The sequence below is a fragment of the Tachyglossus aculeatus genome, chromosome 14, assembly GCF_015852505.1.
Source record: "Tachyglossus aculeatus isolate mTacAcu1 chromosome 14, mTacAcu1.pri, whole genome shotgun sequence".
Lineage (NCBI taxonomy): Eukaryota > Metazoa > Chordata > Mammalia > Monotremata > Tachyglossidae > Tachyglossus > Tachyglossus aculeatus.
The window spans coordinates 11743050-11762793 of NC_052079.1; the positions used below are offsets into that span (position 1 = coordinate 11743050).

Sequence of the window (19744 nt, forward strand, 5' to 3'; positions counted from 1 at the left end):
AACTATCTTGCACGGTGCCCGGGCTCTTCCCTAAACCATCAGCAGTGAGACCCTTAAGGACAAAGAACTCACCCGGGATCCGACCTCTCTCTCGGCTCCCCGCCAGGTCCCAACCGTATTAAGACTTGAGAGAAAGGCAGGTCAGGAGACTAATCCCTTAGTGAAAAAACCAACCAGTATACTAATTTTTACCCATTTCAATTTTAATACAATTCCAGAAAGGGTAAGTGTTAATGCATTGCAATGTTTAACAATCACATTTCATTTAAGCAGTAATGCAGCAGTCTGGAAAAGCTGCCAGAAACAATGTTTGGCTTCAGAAAAGGCGATAGTGAAATTACTTCCAGGAAAAATTCAAAGTCACACCCTCTTATCTGTTGATTAGTTGAATGCTTTAGATCAGAAGAAACAAAAAGTGCAAAATAGCTGACTGAATTTCGGAAAACCGTTTTTAGTGTCCTACAAGCAGTTATTGAAATCCTCACCTGGATCTGAATGGTAGAGAATTAAGTTCCCCATTGTCTGTTTTATACAAGAGTTACTGCAGCACATTTTCAACATGACATTGCTAAAAACAAAAAAACAAGTTAGTTGCTAAATAAGATTATATGATCCATTGTGCAAGTCACTTTTCTTAGTGTTGCCATCCTCTTGGGATTCCACTTCCGAAAAAGAAACAAGGCAAGCCATGAGACCCTCCGGGACCAAACAGGATGAATCACAAGGTATTACATTCAGCACCATCTTTAAGAAACAACCCCTGTGCTTGGGAACGGAGGGGAGGGACGACCTCAAAGCGCACCCGGAGTGAGGGTTGCAGGGAGCATGGAGGAGCTAGGAATACCGGATGACAAATATTCTGGTTTGGCTCAGATTCCCACCGCGTCACTAGCTCTTCTCAAAAGCATTCTTTAATTAAAGGCAGCGGGAAGGGAGGGGGGAAGAGAGAGAGTCTGTCGACTCTATTGCCTTTTACTCTCCCGAGCGCTTAGCCCGGTGCTCTTGCACACTGTAAGTGCACCATAAATATCACCAGTTAATTGATATTGCCAATCACCAAGTTCTTTTTCCTATAGAAAAACCGGGGCCCGTACAAGCCCGGCCGAGATGAAGTCCACCCGGGAAGGGGGTTCTTAAAAGTGGTGCCGACTGTCTTATCTGTTAGAAATTAACATTGTCGAGCTATCAACGAGCAATCACAAATTTAAAAGCAGTGATTATTTAAACAGCATAAAACGGTGGAATCTCTACGAAATTCTAGCTCCGTCTCCTAGTCCGATGAGAAGAAAATATTACACTCGGTAACAGTTCAACACAAAAGAATGTAGCCAACAGTAACATACAGGTACGCCATTTAATATTTATTATATGCATTTTATATACATTTTTTGACAGCTGTACTTTTGCTATGTGGTACAATCTTAAAAACCTGCTGATTCATCGTCTGTAAAACAAAAACCTTACAAAACTCATCAAAACGCGCAAACTGATCAGAAAAATTCTGTGGAAGACTAGAAAAAATACTTTGTCTTAACCATGCAGCACACCAACAAAACCTTTAGGTACACCATAAACTGAAGCACATCTGAAGAAATAAAAGCAGGGTTAACTAGTCCACACACGGCAGAGTTATGAATCCTGAATTCAACTACTTTTGTATCCTACTGGAAACGCAAAGAAAACATTCTCACCCCCAAACGTTTTCTTAAGCAGGGTTGGTTTTTCTGGAATCACGGACAACCCAGACGCGTAACTGGAGAAACGAAAACCTGGTCTGGAACGTTAAAACTACCAAATGCTCCATTTTTAGTCCATTTTAGACTGTTCTAAAGAGTGCCACAATAGATATACGGGGCCCTTTAGCACACTACATAAAGGATATAAAGACCAACAAAAAGTGAAATAAATAACAATAGGCCATTAGCAAGATGGGTAATCCTTGATAAATACACTTGTAAATACAGTAAGATGTACAAAATATCACATAGTGATAGGATGCCAGGATTAATTTTTTTTTTTTAAAGAGTTCACTGGGGGCGATAAGCCCCTCTTCTCACCTTAATGTACTTTCTTTATTAAAAGTCCTTTATTTGAGAAGAGTTACGTGATGAGGAAGATGAATTAGCATCCTTACAGAGGGACTTGGCTGAGCTGATTTAGGCAAAAGAAGGGAAGAGTGTGGTTACACAGCAGCGGGGCAGTGAGATCTCTGTTTTGGGGTTCTATAATGCAGAAAAAACATCATCCATACAATCTTGAGCACTGTTGTGACAGGCTAAATATATAAAAAGACTTATAAAAACTAGAATTTTATCCAAACATTTTGTGCAACTAATGCTAAAATATTTTAAGTTAAATTTCCTTTTTTTGTCGTTTTTTTTTAAAGCAAAATAAGTTTCAAAGGGAATCTGGGGCATTCAACCGAGAAACAGAAGATCACTAAGAGATGAAAAGACGGCGCCTCCTGGAGCTCCCCCCCCCACCCCCGGCCTCCCCCACGAGAGCACCACATTCCTAACCCTAAGGCAGCACACAGAGCCCAAAATCAGTCTTTTTGTAAGATCAGACTCCACGTTTGCTTAAAGACACCTAAAAGGAACAGGCATTTGCTCAGTTCAAATCCGGTCGAGGCTACAAATACTGGTTCCTCCCCCCGCCTCCCCGCCCCCCCACCCTAACCTCCCCGCAAATACAGTAATTACAGTTGAATGAATGAGCCTGACATTATTCAAAATGTGGTGACTTTCACCAACTTCAACCTGTCCCCGGTAGCCGTCACCTGGGCAGATCGTGTGTAGTGTCTTCTCAGTAACCTCCACGATGGCAGTGATGCATTCCTCCCTTTTCTGTCCCCACAGACCTGCTCTGAGGATGCAGGTGTTCGCTGGGTCAGACAAACGCCTTGGCCAGGGCGTCAGCTCCTGCACTGGCGATGTACGCTTTCGACGGGTGGAAAGCGACGTCGTAAATGGATTCGTCCAATTTCTTCCGATGGGCCGTTATTTCCTGCACGCAGGTCTTGCTGTCCAAATTCCACAGTCTAATGGAACAGTCGTGGCCTGCATTGGAAACAACGGAAATTCAGTTTCGCCACGCAACCCTCCCGGACGAACGTTCCCATTCCCGGAGAAGGGCCAACTTACTTCCAGACATCAGATAGATTCCATTAGGATCTACAGCTAGGCTCGTGACAGCATCCAAATGAGCCACCATAGAATGGATCATTTTACCTGTGGAACACAACACACACAAAACAGGGGAATTACGGGTGGGAGCTGAAACCGATTTGGCAGCGGGAAGGAATCCAGCACCAGACTCTTTGTCTGGATAGCTGAGCCCCTGCCTCAGTTGTCGGGAAGACTAAGCTGGACACGGGGCCTAAACCGGCCCTTTATCCAACAGGTCTCCAAGGATAAAAATGCAGCCAGAGGAAAAGCTGAAGTCACAAATAAAAGACACAAAGAGAGAATGCACAAGTTCAGATTCTTGCACCTGTACACTGCGGGTATTTCACTTGTAAATATAATAATGGTATTTATTAAGCCCTTACTATGTGCCGAGCGCCGTTCTAGGCGCTGAACACTGTTCCAGCACTTGGAACCTGTGCAGACCAGCTCCCAGTCAGCCCGTAGTAAGGGTAAACCCCTCAATACGGGAATTGATGATCCGAAAAACGGGCGAGAAGGACCCATCCCGCATACAAGCCCAATATGCAGTGGCAGCCAGAAAGGTCAACCAGACAAAGGTATCAGCAGTACTCTATCTTTCACTTAGGAATTGAAGAAATAAGTTCAGCTTATCAAACCAGACATTAAACTATTCTGCGATGCCGTGACAGTCAACAGTTCAAACCTGCTACTCACATTCATTTTGTCAAAATGCTAAAATAAATAAGTAAATCCAACAGGATCTGAGCTATTAGGGTGACTGACACTGACATATTCGAGTGCCGACTGTGTGCAGGGCACTGAACAAAGCACTTGGGAAGAACAGAATTGGTAAATGCAGTTCCTGCCTCCAAAGAGGTCCCAGTTTAGAGGGGGATGCGGGTTAATATAAATAAATAAATTAGGGAAATGTACGCTGGGGCTGAGGGTGGGGTGAAATCCAAGTGCCTAAAAGGTACAGGCCTATGTGCACATGCAAAACTAGACAAGAACACATCTTAGGCAAGGAAAAACAAGGACTTCCTCTCTCAGATGTGAAGATCACAGTATGGCATAGTAAATAAAGTGTTCTGAGAAAAACGTTAAAGGATGATATTTTCAAAACATATACTGAGAGCATGTCACCTCTGGTACAAAAGGGAAGATTGCACTTTAAACAGCAGGATAACATCCCCGTGCACTCAAATTCTTACCCGTTTTATTGTCAAAAAACTTGATGTGTCTGTCCTCATGAGCAGTAATTGTAACAGGAAGTGTAGGATGACTCACTACCCTGTTAATGTGATTATTTGATTGTAAACCTGAAAAAGGTAAGAAAAAGCAAGTGATGACATCATACAATCTGTAAGCCTGTTTGCTTTCACTGCAATTCAGTTTTTCTAGCTTAAAAGACCAGGTCCTACTACCGGTCTGAAAGTACTGGGGCCATCTGAGACTCCGAGCCAAGCCACAGGGTGAGTTTCCGTGGGTCAACAGCAGCACCTTGGCTTGTGGAACTGCTGACCTGGTAGCTGAATAAATGTGACAGGGTCTGCCTCTTAACCCCGGTCAGCCCATCATCATCATAATAATAATAATAATAATAATGATAGCATTTATTAAGCGCTTACTATGTGCAAAGCACTGTTCTAAGCGCTGAGGAGGTCCCAAGGTGATCAGGCTGTCCCACGGGGGGCTCACAGTCTTCATCCCCATTTTACAGATGAGGTAACTGAGGCCCAGAGAAGTGAAGTGACTTGCCCAAAGTCACACAGCTGACAAGTGGCGGGGCCAGAATTTGAACCCATGACCTCTGGCTCCAAAGCCCGGGTTCTTTCCACTGAACCATGCTGCTTTTACTGCAGAAGCCATGGGGATGCAGGATTATGGATATAAGACAGCTCGGACAATACTGCATTAAAGAAGTCCGGGAGAAGCTTTGATGCACACTAGACCGAAAAGATCTTTCCAAACACAGGTAGGGATGCTCTCCTGGTAGGGAGATAGGGATGGTGGGATTCCAAAGTACAGGAAACTACACCAAGTTCACCGCAGTCCTAATTCTACTATCACCAGTGCCCACAGAAGGCAACTTGAAATTGTCCAGGTATAGCACCCAAGAGGGGTAGCCACTTTACTCTCTTCTCAGGAAGAAGGAATGAGGAAAACTGTATGTTCCCATTCTTTATTTCTGCCACCCCTCCAAAAAGGTCTTTTGGGGACATTTATTTGAAAGAGCTGGAAGTATTTACCAGGTCATGACATGCTTATGAATGCCAGAACAATACCAGAATTGGCTGTGGACTTCGGGAAAATCCTTCTGGAAACCACCAGCTCAGACATCCCAGAAAATTACTCTGACCCCGAAAGTTGCAATTCTCACCACCATCAGGTCTCACTGACCTTGCTGGATCTCAAATGCTCATAAATACTATTGACTGATGGATTAGTTTTCAGATTACAAAAAAAAAGACTATATGGTAATAGTGATTTTAAAATTGCCTTTTTCTTCTTTGGTCTGAGAGCCTTGTTCTAGTTCCCATTCCTAACAATTTTCTACTGCAAAACAATCTTAGAATATCTCTGAACACAATTCCTTAATCAACTGTGTTTACTGAGCGCTTAGCTTACTGTGTGCAGGAGCCCTGAACTGAGCGCTTGGGAGAGTACAGTCTAAGAGCTGGTAGACCTATTTCCTTTGCACACTGGGCTTTCAGAGCACACTCTCCAGTGCTGTCATCTCCTACCCAAAGAGGGGGGCTTCGAATGCAGACAGTCCCAGACAGACCAAGGCGCACACTCCATCCCCAACAGTCCCTCTGCACCAGGACATCAGATAGATAGAACCTAAATGGGTTTTGGGTGGGTGTTGAGCACCCCCTGAGCTTTCCTCCCCTTTCGTTTTAAGGGCTTCAGGCTGGGATGGTACTTTTTTTCCCTTTTTTTTTTAAAAAAAAAAATGTGCTGCTTCTGATGATGATGATGGCATTTATTAAGCGCTCACTATGTGCAAAGCATTGTTCTAAGCGCTGGGGAGGTTACAAGGTCATCAGGTTGTCCCACGGGGGGCTCACAGTCTTAATCCCCATTTTACAGATGAAGTAACTGAGGCACAGAGAAGTTAAGTGACTTGCCCAAAGTCACACAGCTGGCAGTTGGCGGAGCTGGAAATTGAACCCATGACCTCCGACTCCAGAGCCCATTCTCTTTCCACTTAGCCACACTGCTTCTTGCCTTGTGGGCAGGGAACTTCTCTACCAACTCTGTCATACTGCACCCTCCCAGGTGCTCACCAGTACAGTGCTCTGCACACAGTAAGCACTCGATCAATACCAGTGATTGACTGAGTGACTGATGACTGGACCAAGGCTCATCACCGGCTCATCACCAAGGCTCATTAGCCTTCTGCTAAGGCTATACCTGCCAGAAGCCCTGTGGGCCCTCTTTCAGGTGTGATGGCACCTCCCAGAAGTGCACCCAAACCACCTGCCAATCTGGCCTCGGATAACGTCCAACCTGCTGCCTTGCCGGGGCCCGGGACTAGGTTCTTCCGTGCTGGCCTCCAGGCCCCATTCTGGCTTAACCTTCCCTCTGCATAAATGTCTGCTGACTCCAAGCCCTACTAACGGGGTAAGAGTGTGCCGTGAGAAAGGGAGCCGAACCAACCCCAATCCAACTGACCGGTGGCAGATATCAGCTCAGCGGCCCACAGATGGGGAAATGTGACTCTAATGCTGTCTGAGAGACAGAGAGAAAACTGCCTAGGGCATGAATGGGCAGAGGAGGAAAAGGCCCCAAATGAGATCTCTTCTCTTTTGGATTAAACTAGTTTTCATCCCAAATCCTCAGGTTATAGAAATATGCTTTGTCAAAGGCCTGAATACCCACCTTTTTTCCTAAAACTTGGGAGCCCAGATCAGGAATTCCCAGTTCCCAGGGAGCAGTCCTTCCTTCCCCCACTTATTCTCTCTCCCCCTTTTAGACTGTGAGCCCACTGCTGGGTAGGGACTGTCTCTATATGTTGCCAACTTGTACTTCCCAAGTGCTTAGTACAGTGCTCTGCACACAGTAAGCGCTCAATAAATACGATTGATTGATTGATTCTTATATTATGAGCCCCGAGGTGGGTCAAAGGCCTTCACCCTAATCTGCCCTCCATCACACTAGCCCATATGGAGGGGATAAACCCACAATGCGGACAATACAGAAGCCAACACAAAATAGGTATCCTCTTTACTGGGCTGCTACCTAAATGACCCCTCTTGGGTTAGAAAGTTTGAGAACAGTTCTGGCTCAATCAACTGCACAAGTTAACTAGTGAAACTGCCTTGGATCCGTTAGGGAGAGGACAGAGAATCTATCCTTTGGAGGACAGAAATGATCTCCCACAAACTTACCAGAGTCTATGTGTGACGAAAGCATGACCACAGACTGTGACGTTTCTAAATCATAGATGACTGTGCTGCCAGTGTTGAAGGAGGTCACCATATGAGCAGGATCACAGCCTATGAAGTCAACAGACGTGGGTACTCCGTGTGCTGAAAGATTCAAGGCGGAGAAAAAGCATTAATGGAGCAGCCAGAACCCAGCAAAGAGAAATAGCGTTCACAGATCGTAAAGCCATCAGATAGTCACAGCAAGCTGAATGAATGCCCAGACTAAACCCACGGAGAGTCTGTGGAGAACTTAGTAATAGTATTTATTCATCCCTGAACTGTAAGCTCATTATGGGCAGGGAATGTGCCTGACAACTCTTTTGTATTAATACTCTCCCGAACACTTAGCACAGTGCACTGCATAGTAAGTGCTCAACAAATGCCATTGATTATTTATTAGGCTTCTGAGAAGCTTACTGACTTTCTCTCTTCTCTATTTGCACAGCCCTCTCTCTGTTTTCAGTTTTGCTTTTTCAGATTCCCCAGAACCTCTTCTTCACTTTCTCACCTTTTGAGAGCCTTGCTGGCACCTGGGAGCCAGCTTTAGAGAATCCCCAAACAACCCTGGAGTACTTTTATACATAATGTACTGGCCCTAAAATGACTATAATTTGCAAATTATAATTTGCAAATATCCTAAGGAAGAACAGCAAGGAATTTAGTAATAGCCCACTTAGGGGCCTGGTCTAACATCACAAGTAAATCCCCCTGTTGAAGGACACACATTACCCTCTCCAAAAATCTTTCCTTTGGAAAGCGTTTCCAATTTGTCAGACTGACACCACCACTGTTTGCTCTTCTGCTATAAAAGTGTCACTCAATCTCTTGGAAGGCTCGGAGAGGGGGGACACATGGCCTGCTCACTGAAGACCACAGTTCTCCTGCCTCCCACCAATCTGGAAGTGAGTTTCTCCAGGTTTTCCTCTCTGATGAAAGAGCTCAGTTCCGTTCCTGTTCTGAACTAATGGAATTTGTGGTACTTGCCTTAAGTGCTCATACTAAAGGACTTGGAAAAACTGCCTCCCCGCTGTCTCAAAAATCAGCTAGAATACCTTTAGGAGTAACAACAATAAACATAGTTTTTCATCTGGTTCTCTAACTTGACAACCAATAAAAAATGTGTCCAGGCTACTGCAGATAAAAAAAGACCCCAAAGTTTCTTCACCTTGTTATAACATTAAGTACTTTGAGCTCAGCAGCTAATATCAGGCTTGTGTTCCTCAGTAAATTGAAGGAAAAACAGGAAAAGAGCAGTCTGCTTTAGCTCTCCCCAAATTCTCCAATCCTTTCCCACTGAAAACAAAGTCCCCACTCACCCTTGTCTCCATTGTAAGTGCAAATGCAGGGCAATTTTTCTGGGGGATTCCACAGTCTAATGGTTCCATCTGCTGAGCAGGACAGTAAGTGATTCTTTATGCCGCTATACGCAAGACCCCAGACTGCATCTGTGTGAGCAACTAATGTGCCAGCTAGAACGTTTGGCTCTGAGGAGAAAAATTGAAAGTGGTCCGATTAATACCCCTTTAAACATGGGTTCGATTTCAAATAATGCATATAGGCTGATACTATGAGCACGGTTCCCGGACAGTTCTCCTTTGCATTATCAGTGGTTAAGCTCCCACCGCAGGATCAGGAAGTTGTGGGGGCAACGCAAACGACTTTGTCCCTCCCGACAGTCAAAACTGGGAGAGGGAAGGACCAAGGGGGAAAAGAAAGGCTAAAATGGCTACCAACCACCCTTCAATACTGGTGCTCCTTGACACCCATCTTATCCAAGAGTGCATTCCGTTCACATATATAACCGTTTAACTGCTGTTATGAAGTCATTAAAAAGGTCTTTTAAAAAGTGGGTGAAAACAGAAGTTACGCGGTGTAATGTTCTTCTCTATCCCTTTTGCAAAAAAGAGAGATTCCTTAACTCTTTAGTAATAGTCCAACTTCATTTTAGCAGGCTTAAATCACACAGATTTTTTTTTTTTTTTTTTACCTGACAGTGAGCAGAACAAGGACTGCCAAATCTCTAGGTCCAACAGCCCCATAAACAAAACAGATTATGGAATTTCTTTCTTAACTACCAAAATATGTCAGTGCAGACAAATGTTAACGTCTAACTTGGTTATAGTGTAACACTCAAAGGACCTGGAAACTGAGGTTGCCCTGGCAAAGCAGGGCATGATATTAATCCCTGATTGGAAGTCCTACTATGGCACCGAAAGAAACTGGTTAAACAGGAACCTGTTTGCCGCATCTAAGTTTCATCCATTGTGGGCAGGGAACATGGCTACCAACTCTGTTGTACTGTACTCTCCCAAGTGCTCAGTACAGTGCTCTGCACACAGTAAGTGCTCAATAAATACCGCTGATGTCACGTGTTCGTGAAACTTGCTCGATACGGAAAATCCCAAGCGCTCAGTACAGTGCTCTGCACACAGTAAGTGCTCAATAAATGCCGCTGATGTCACGTGTTCGTGAAACTTACTCGATAGGGCAAATCTGAAGCGAATACAACAGGCTGCAGAGATTTACTATTTTGGATAGTATCTGTTAAGCATTTACTGTGTGCCAGGCTCTGTAATAAGAGCCGTGGTAGATTACAAGACAATCATACCAAAAGCTTGTGCTTTCCCAAGAGCTAAGTACAACACCCTGCACACAGAAAGTGCTCAATAAACGCTACTGATTGATTAATCTTTAAAAAAAATCTGCAGGGAATTAAAACAACCAGAATTGTTTTGTTTAGATGCAACTGGGCAAGGACACTTCTTTTTATTCCCAGCCCACATCTCTTCTGGGTTTGCAATCTCCCTTCCCCTAGACCCCACTCTAGGATTCCCCCAAAAGGCAATCAGATCCAACTTAGAGCAACCAGAATTCATCTGGACAGCGCAGATGTCCTTCTACCTTTCCTAGTGCTCCTGCTCAAGACCCCCGCAACATGGAGGAGCAGCAGCATGGCCTGAGACTCAGAGGACCTGGGTTCTAACCCTGGCTCTGCCACAAGTCTGCTGTGCACCTTGGGCAAGTCCCTTAACTTCTCTGGGCCTCATCTGTAAAATGGGGATTAAAGCTGTGAGCCCCAGAGAGGACATGGACTGTTTCCAACCTGATTAGCTTGTACCTACCCCAGTGCTTAATACGGTGCCGGGCACATAGTAAGTGCTTAACACATGTTATTTAAAGAAAAAAATGAGGGAGGAATAGGAGTGAGGAAGAAAAGATACAGTGGCTCTGGAACTTCAGCTGGCTTTGTTATATTATTGCAATACACACACCACAATTAAGGGAGCGATTTACTCTAACGGGCTCTGGACAGAGGAAATTTTATGTTTAAAACACATTAGTGGAAGCCAGCACTTTAGATAAAATAGCATGAGAAGCAGTTTGGCCTTGTGGAAAAAGAGCAGGGGCCAGCAAGTCAAAGGACCTAAATTCTAATCCCAAGTCTGCCCCTTGTCTCCTATGTGACCTTGGGCAAATCACTTAACTTCTCTGCCTCAGTTACCTCATCTATAAAATGGGGACAGAGACTCTGACCCCTGCGTGGGACACAGACTGTGCCTGACCTGATTATCTTGTATCTACGCCCGGCACGTAATAAACACTTAAATACCACTATTATTATTATTATTGTTGGTAATTGGCCAGAACTGATTGCATGATTTGGTATAACCACTGTGATTAAGAAAAGATGTTATAACCCAGCTTTTTTAAAATTCAGAAACCATGCCTTAGCTACAGAGAAAAACTCTGGATAAACTTTCCTGATTGAGTCAACAAACAACAAAACAACGGTGCTTACCATATGTGTCATATGGATCCACATTAGGACTGGGCATATTCCACCACTGGATGGTTGCATCAATTCCACCACTAAAACACTGCTCACCATTAGAACTAATGGCCAATGACAATACAGGGCCTCTATAAAAGAAAAATTAAAATGTGACTTTGTGTCTAAATGAAAGCCATCTAATAAAGCTCCTCACTTTGAAATGCTAGCTGATGTTGCTTTAAAGACACTGTGATACTAATTGTATATACAAAAGGCTTCAATCAGTTGTCTTAATTTAAGCATTCACATGCAAACTAGTTTGTTTGCAAACTTATATTCAGAAATGACATGTGATATGTGACCTGCGAGGGTCAAACACAGTTATCCAGTAAATCTCCAACGGACTAGTTGTTCCCACCTCTTTGGGCTACTCGCTGCCTGCACCAACAGATTCCTATTAAAGTCGACTGCAAACTCCTTGAAGGCTGGGATCATGCCTCTCAGTTGTTCTTTCCCAAGCACTTGGTATAGCGGGCTGCACTTAAGATGGGCTCGATAAATACTACTGACTGATAAAACTAAACATAGGCACCAAATCTGCAAACACTGAATGTGTTAACAGTCAGGGGCATGAAAGTCAGACCATGACTCACTAGGCCCTTCAACCTCCACAGCCCCAATTTATTAGAAAAACTAGGCATACTTGTGGGCCAATGCTGATTTTCCTGGTTAAATGAGATCTTGAAAAATTAGAAAAAGAAATAACTTCTATAAAATTAATTTTTAAAAAATCCAACAACAGCACGCGCCACCACTGAATCCTGGATGAAAAAAACTTCAGAAAATTTCTGGGTCTGGTATTTATTTGGCACTGACAATTAGCAGCAGTTACACTGTGAGCAGTTTTGGTTGAAAAACTTACACATGGGCTCTAAATGTGTAGATAGGCTCCACGTCTAAAGAGGCACTCCTGAAAAAGGGGGAAGGTGAGAAGAGATATCAAGTTACTAAATGCCCATGGGGAGAGGAAATGCACCTCACGTAACAATAATTTTTTTAATTTTAAGCTTTTCAAGCCAGTATGAAGTGGGTGGACTCTCAAATACTTGCTTTTTGGCAGGAACTGTTTTCTGCAAGTTCCACAGTTTCAGAGTGTGATCCTCGGAGGCTGTAACCAGCACAGGCTCTACAGGATGAAAAGCTAATGCCCGCACTCCATCAAAATGGCTGCGTAACGTATACTTAGGATTCCATGTCTTCCGAAAGGCATCTTTGTTGGCAGGTAACTAAAAAGATAAAAAAGGCACCACAATTAACGAAAGCTCGCTGATGATTAGACATGATTAATATTTTACGAGGCTTTGCAAAAGCATTTTAGAAACTGCTCGACACTTTTTAACACCAGTGTTAGTCTAATAAAAAATAAAATTTGCAAGTATCAGTCGATGAAATCCAAGCAAACACAAGAGGATATTATTCTCACTTCCCAATTCGGATTAAGATACCTAGACCAAACAGTGTTTGCTGATTAGGTAGCATCAAATTAAAGAAATATGCATAGCCCCCTCAAAGAGAAACTCATTTACTAATATATAATCAGAAAAGTTGAGTTTAGGGGAGCTGGACCAGAACCTTAAGAAAGCAAGGTCACCAGGACGTCTCAGCGTTCCAACTGGCACTTCCTCAAGAAGGTGGGAAGTAATATTGTGATGAAGTTAGACTGACAATGGAAGAGGCTACAACTGTGTCTCATGCCTGGGACTTTAAGGAGAGGGGCTGGCATTGTAACCATCAACCACTAAGGAGCGGAATGGGGAACAGGGGAAAGGGAGAAATGAAATTTGGCTTGCTCTCAAGCTAGGTTTCATAGGACAAAGGACAGTTTATGGGGGAGGTGAAGATGGAGGGAGATGAGTTGAGGGCAAAGGCCCTCAGGTTCTTTACGTTTCTGAGGAAGAGACCAAATAAATCATTAGGAGAAGACCTATTCAGGAGGTCTGGTGAGTGTGACCAAGGAACAAGGAAGAAGGGTCAAGGTGTTTTAAGAGAAGTGAGCAATTGGGGGAGTTGAGGTAAAGCAAACTGCCTGTTTGTTGTGATCTTTGGATACACAGAAGTGCAAAAAGCCGTAACTGTCCCCTCTGGGCAGCTGGGAAAATGGCAAGTTCAGCTGGGTGGGGGCAAGAACTACCATCAGGGGACTTCCAAGCCACAGAACTCTTTCTAAAAGGGGAAAACCTACTTCACTGCAATTGCTGCAAACTTATCTAGACTCTTCCCCAACCCCATCGTTCCCTAATCATTGAGAAAGTCTTTTATAAAACTCAGAGTCTATATACTATGCAGATATAGAATAGGGTCTGTTCCCCTTAAGCACTCTGCTATTTACGCATGCACCAGCCAGCCCCAGAACACATATATACATGTATCCATCTATACTCTGCAAGTTCCTTGTGGGCAGGGTTTGTCTCTACCTGTTCTGTGCTTGGTACAGTGTTTTGCACCCAGTAAAGCACTCAGTAAATACCACCGATTGACTGCTTAACCCCCTCTCAGATCCCCACCTTCTGTAGGTGGGGAAACTATTTCTAGGTTTGACCGTGGACAAGCCTGAATGAGTCACAACTTTCTATGCCTTCACTTCTTAATTCACAGAAAGGGAATTTTTCAACTGCTTCCAAAGCAGGCAAAAGATTGTTCCAGATTTAAATTTGAGATTCTCTAAGGGCTTTTAAATCATTGAACTTAGTATGCTGCAAAAGGTACTGGAGCGTAAGCAAGGAAAACAACAACAGAAAAGAGCGGACAGAAAGAATTGAGTTCAGTGAAAAACCCATCCAGCTTTTTGTGGGTCTAGGAATAATTAAAAAATGCAAACAATTATTGTTTGGGTAGATACTTTACAGGTTTCACCCAAAAGATCATAATCTTGGTTAATATCCCTGAAGAAATGCAATACCAACAAAGAAAGTAAAAAGCCCTTTAAAAAGACTAAACAAAAAATCACTATCAATACCATACTGATAATGAAACATTTTAAACTAATCTTTCCCATGCACCTAGAGATTAATCTTCTTTACCCATTTAGAAATGATTCTGAAAACCAAAGTCCCTTTATCAAAAGCATTAGGAAGTTTAAAATAAAACTGCACTTACATCGTAACTATAGTCTGCATCATTTGTTACCGTCAAGTCTGCAAGGTCTCCAAGGCCAAGTACACTTAACAAAACATCATCAGAACCCATAATAAATGACTTGCCTCCTCCAGATGGAAACGTAATTGGTTCAGCTATAAAGAACAAAACCGCTTCTTAAATGCTGAAAATCATATGGTACAACACAATGTTGAAAAAAAGTAAGCACTTTAAGATTATATTCCACAATAAAATGACAATTACTACTCAACTATTTCCCTCCCAAGGCATCTTCATAAAACAGTAACCCTCCTGTTGGGCGATAAGATGTGACTTTATTATGAGGGAACTACCATTATTCTGTTAGAGCCAATTCCAATTGGCTTTATGTCCAATTCTCAAGGCCTCTGGTTCCATATGGTTCTATCAGAGTTACAAGTTAAAAAGGAAAACACAAAAGCTTTGGAAGAATGCAATTCCATTTCAGTTTCTCCACTAAAATCCAGGGAGCACAAGCCTTTTGAGCTATCCTGAGACACTCAACAATAAAAGAGACGCTCGAAGCATTTTTTCAATGCCGATCTTCAGTGAGCTACAGCGGTGGGAGCAAGAATCTTTTGCTAGTAGAGGGGTACAACCAATGCTTGCTCACGAATTTTAGATAGTCTGCCTTCAGACTATCTAACAGGAACCCACTAATTAAAACAGTGGCTAACAGCATTCATCAAATTAGTCTGTTGCTTAGAAACCAACTGGTGACAATTCCTTCCGGGTCTTTTTGATCCACAGTGCTCTAAAATGGTGCACTTATTCTAAGCAGAATAACTGTTCGGCCCACTTCTAAATCCAACTTAGAATCTGCACTATATTTTTATAGAAATATAATAAAGTATCAAACTGGTGTCTTCTTTAGAAAACTTGGGCTCTTAGGTGTCAAAAACTCACGTTCGATACCTGGATGCGGTCCAAGTGCAACTGGTATGATAGACTACTTTATTATCATGTACGATTTGCAGCTATGAATGGCTAAAAAGCACTTAGTACAGTGCTCTGCACACTGAAGCGCTCAATAAATACAGGAATACTGATTATTTTTTTACTGCATACCCCTGATACTAATGGCTTGCTAAAATCAATTTCTTAGTTTATTCGCCAATCCAACTTGAGTGTGAAATACTCATAACTACAGCGGAGAATGGACAGAAGATATGTTATTTTTCTAAACTTTCAAAAGTACGCATCAAAAGCAAACTTGAAATTTCAAGATAAATTCATCCAGTAGAATCAATGAGATTACAAGTCACTTTAAACATGCTTTAAGTAGATGCAGATTTAATAAAGAATGGCGCATGCACACCAAACACTATTAGTTTCCAATTTTTTTAAACTCCCCAAGTTTTCCTGTGAAAGCATTAGAGTGGTTGATTCATGCTGTTTTATACTGATGATAATAATACTACGATGAAATAATAAATCCAAACTTCTATCCAGCAGACTCAGATTTGCTTCATTAACTACCGTCTCTGTGAGATTTTGAGTTGTACATTTTATCTGACAATAGCATGCTATCTAAATCTGACAATTCAAACCTTAAAATTGATTGTTACCATTATGATATATAAAAAGTTTTTCAGATTTGAAGAGTTAGTTTAGCATTTGTATAATTAATAACAATATATTTAATGCTAATCAAACTATATCCTGCAGTAATCTGGATAGTGCCTTTTCCTACTTTAATATTCTCAGTGTGTTTATCTGTGCTTGAAATTTTTAAATATGAGTGAACAGATTTCCGTTATTACATCGAGAATTTCAATGCAGCTTATTTCAGTATTTTAAATACCTAATGGTAAATTTGTTTCTAGAAAGGAACTCAGATTGCTAAAATCCTTTCCTCACATACAACTATATCAACTAGTAGTTCAGTCAAAATAATCCAAATTACTATAACGGCCTTGGTCGCCTGTGGGATGGTCTGAATTCAGCCCAGTCAATATTCACTGTCCCAAGGAGGTTTCCCTTCACTAACTAGTTCTGTTGTGATTTCTCAATTGTTTAGTACAGTGTTTCGCACGCAGTGGGCATTCAAATGCTATTGATTCAGAAGGTGGAGGGAAAAAGGGGAGATGGGAGGGACTAACATCTCAACAATGTGTGATCAACAATCATTACCTCATTATACCAAGGGATAGTCACATACATTAATCAGATTAAAACACTGTCCCATTAAAAGAGAAATGTTCAGAAGCAACACCAATTTAGACCTCCAGACAGCATTCACACACTGATGCCAGAGATTTTTACACTCTTGCTGCTTTTTAAAAACATCAGCTCTGCAATGTACTGTAGTCACAATTCCCAAAGGCTACTTCCTCAAGGTAAACACTTTCATAAAGAATCAGTACTATTTGATTTCCCTATTTAAGTTAACCTAGGTTAATACAAAATGGCTCGGAAAAAAATAGTCAGTGGCACAAGATAGATAGGATGTTATTTTGATAAAATCAAGTACCTTTAGGGTGCACCACCTACAGAGATTTTCACTGTTAGAAGGCTGAGATCTGGCTTCTACTAACCCCTGCCCAAACACTATAAAATCATCAAGCACTGTGAGTGCCTTCTGCATTCTCTTAGACTTTGATGGTGTTCAAATGAGTTGTTGGGGATGTAAAGAAGCAGTATGGCCTAGTGGAAAGAACACAGGCCTGGGAGTTGGAGACCTGGGTTCTAATAGCAGCTCTGCCACTTACCTGCTGGGTAACTTTGAGCAAGTCACAACTTCTCTGTGCCTCAGTTCCCTTATCTGCAAAATAGGGATTCAATACCTACTCTGACAGAGTGTGAGCCCCATATGGGACCTGATTATCTTGTATCTACTCCAGTGCCTGACACGTACTAAGCACTTATAGAAACCACAATTATTACCATTACACCATTTAAGAAAGTGATTTAAAAAAGGAATTTCATGTTTACGTGATCTTGTGTCCTTGGCTATTCCAAACTCAAAAACCTGATGACCCTCAATAAAAGAATAGATCCTTATCTTTTAAGTACTACACAACAAAGGATTCAATAATCGTACATCTAAATGCAGATGAAATAAGCAATACTAGAACATTAGAAAGCAGATCGAATTATCGGACAAAAAGCAGTCTGGCTACCTTGGAATTTAACACTGAGTTTCTTCTTCCTCCTAAAAATGCTCTGTAAATATTGTGCTTGAATCAAAGTATTTCTAGTGGGCCTGAAGGATTTAGGAAATGTAACCCTCAAATCACCAAAGAAATGTTTACGGGAGACAAGCAGATTACTGAGTATTTTGGTTTGACTTGATAAGTGAAATAAACATTCCAGGGTGTAGCTATGATCAAGTCAGACTGGGGAAAAAAAAACCATCAGCAAAAATGTACTCTTGCTTTGCATATTCTACATTCATTTATGCTAAATCAGTTCATTAATAAAACTACATTATCAAACTAAAGTTAAGCTATTTTATCCTAGGATGACAGGTTGGCCAAACAATTACGGGGGTCAATCCAAAAAAGTTATAAATAGGAGGTCTCATTTTTCTTATGTATATAGATTTTAACACTATTTTCAAATGAGCGATAACATCAAATGTGCTCTTCCTACGCTACTGTAATCCCAGGCCTAAGTAAGACTGCAAATGCCCAAATCAATTCCACTTGACACAAAATGAACAGGGCAAAGTTTTTTGATTTCAAGTGAGACCAAAAAATCTGAAGCTGCGGTAACATCAAAGACTTGGTAAACATTTTCTCTGAAGATCACCACCTGAAGCCTCTCTAACATAATAACAGGAAGGTTTGATACTAGTAAACTGGGTTTATAGTGGAAAAACTTCTGCAACACAGAGAAATACGGTAGCCGAATGTTTGTACCTTCCTCAGCTCTTGCACCTTCATGATCAGTCATTCTAGAAGAGGGTGACCTAGACTGATTAATGATTCCTGAAGGGATGTGGGGTAGCTCATCATCTCCCAGATCAGCTATCATGTCGTGAAGTTTTGTCCTGTTGACCCCTGAAAATTAAGGTCCGCAGCACAGGTTCATTTGATGGCCACTGCCTGACTTACTAGCAGTCAAAACCGATTGACTAATGAAACAAAATATGTCTACTTGTTCCCCTGTAAAGACATTAAATTCCCGGTATGGTAAATGTTCCACTATGTCTCAGGGTAAATGTTAAAATAAAATGTGAATTAACGGCCCATTATTTACTGTACTACACACTACTTCCGCAATGAGTTGTTTTTCCCTTCACCCACCAACTCCCAAGAGAACAAGCTCTCATTAGCCCGCAGCTGAAGGGATCCATCAAAAGGGGGGTGAGGAGGGGGAGAATGGGATTTGGGAAAGGATGTTGATGAACTGAATGCATGAAAAATTAAAAAGTTTTAGTTAAAAAACCTACCATGAGAAAGAAATGTTACCAAAGAGTAAAAGGAACAGGAGAGGGTGCAACAAACAATTAACTTTCCCTGGTGTGCTTTTTTTTTTTAAGTAAAGCCAATCAGCTACTCAATTGTTAGGCATTTAATAATTTTCTTGTTAATGTTTAATACGTTATACATTATGCTAACATTTCCAAAACATATACATTTACTTCCCCCAAGAGTAAAATCCCTGGATTCTTCAAAGGTTTCTCAATGAACAATTGTTAAGTTTCCAAACTACGGATAAGGATAGGGAAAGCATCCTTTATTCCTCATTTTTGTCTCCTTTCATAACCCGCCCAAATCTGACCTCATCTTTACCTGAACAGGCAAGACTAACTTATGGTCTTCCCAACCGATGTTTAAAAGCAGCAAGAGGTCACAACATAATTCAGGGTTAGTCCAGCTTCCTGAAGAGCTGCAAACCCAAAACGTAACATGGCTAAGAGCCACAGATCCAAAAAAATAAGCAACTTTCTCGCTACCTTTCCATCCCTTTAACAGGTGCAGTGAATCACGGTGACAAGCAAGAGCCAGCTGGGGCAGGGGCTGGGAGCAGTGGCACGCTGCTAGGAAGTCTCTTGAGGCCCCTGGACTTTTTAGGTAGCTGTATCTAATGATAGTAAAGTTTTACATTTTCTTCTCTCCTCACATTCATTCAATCGTATTTATTGAGCGCTTACTCTGCGGAGCACTGTACACAATCCACTTGTTCTCTAGATGATCAGGAGTTATAGGCAAGATAGTTTGTAAACATAAGATGAAGCAGAAGCAATGCCTACTCTTTCAGTTAAGACA

At 42.0% G+C, this 19744-nt stretch overlaps 1 protein-coding gene across 2 annotated transcripts in view; it reads right to left on the bottom strand.

Annotated features, from left to right (window-relative positions):
- Positions 1 to 185: 185 nt before the first annotated feature.
- The window catches only part of STRN3 (striatin 3), a 69616-nt gene continuing 50057 nt past the window's right edge, over positions 186 to 19744 (bottom strand). The window contains exons 9-19 of one of the 2 annotated variants that reach the window (XR_005453944.1): positions 18392 to 18532; positions 14511 to 14644; positions 12465 to 12640; positions 12277 to 12324; positions 11382 to 11503; positions 8899 to 9066; positions 7544 to 7684; positions 4361 to 4468; positions 3144 to 3230; positions 2780 to 3059; positions 186 to 568 (exon numbers count right to left, since the gene is read on the bottom strand). Coding sequence is in view for 1 of the 2 variants with exons in the window: in XM_038756857.1 (XP_038612785.1) it covers positions 2890 to 3059; positions 3144 to 3230; positions 4361 to 4468; positions 7544 to 7684; positions 8899 to 9066; positions 11382 to 11503; positions 12277 to 12324; positions 12465 to 12640; positions 14511 to 14644; positions 18392 to 18532 (1295 nt within the window). In the remaining variant the exon portion in view is untranslated. Of the gene's footprint in view, positions 569 to 2684; positions 3060 to 3143; positions 3231 to 4360; positions 4469 to 7543; positions 7685 to 8898; positions 9067 to 11381; positions 11504 to 12276; positions 12325 to 12464; positions 12641 to 14510; positions 14645 to 18391; positions 18533 to 19744 lie in introns of those variants that run through there. The other variant, XM_038756857.1, reaches the window with a different exon arrangement.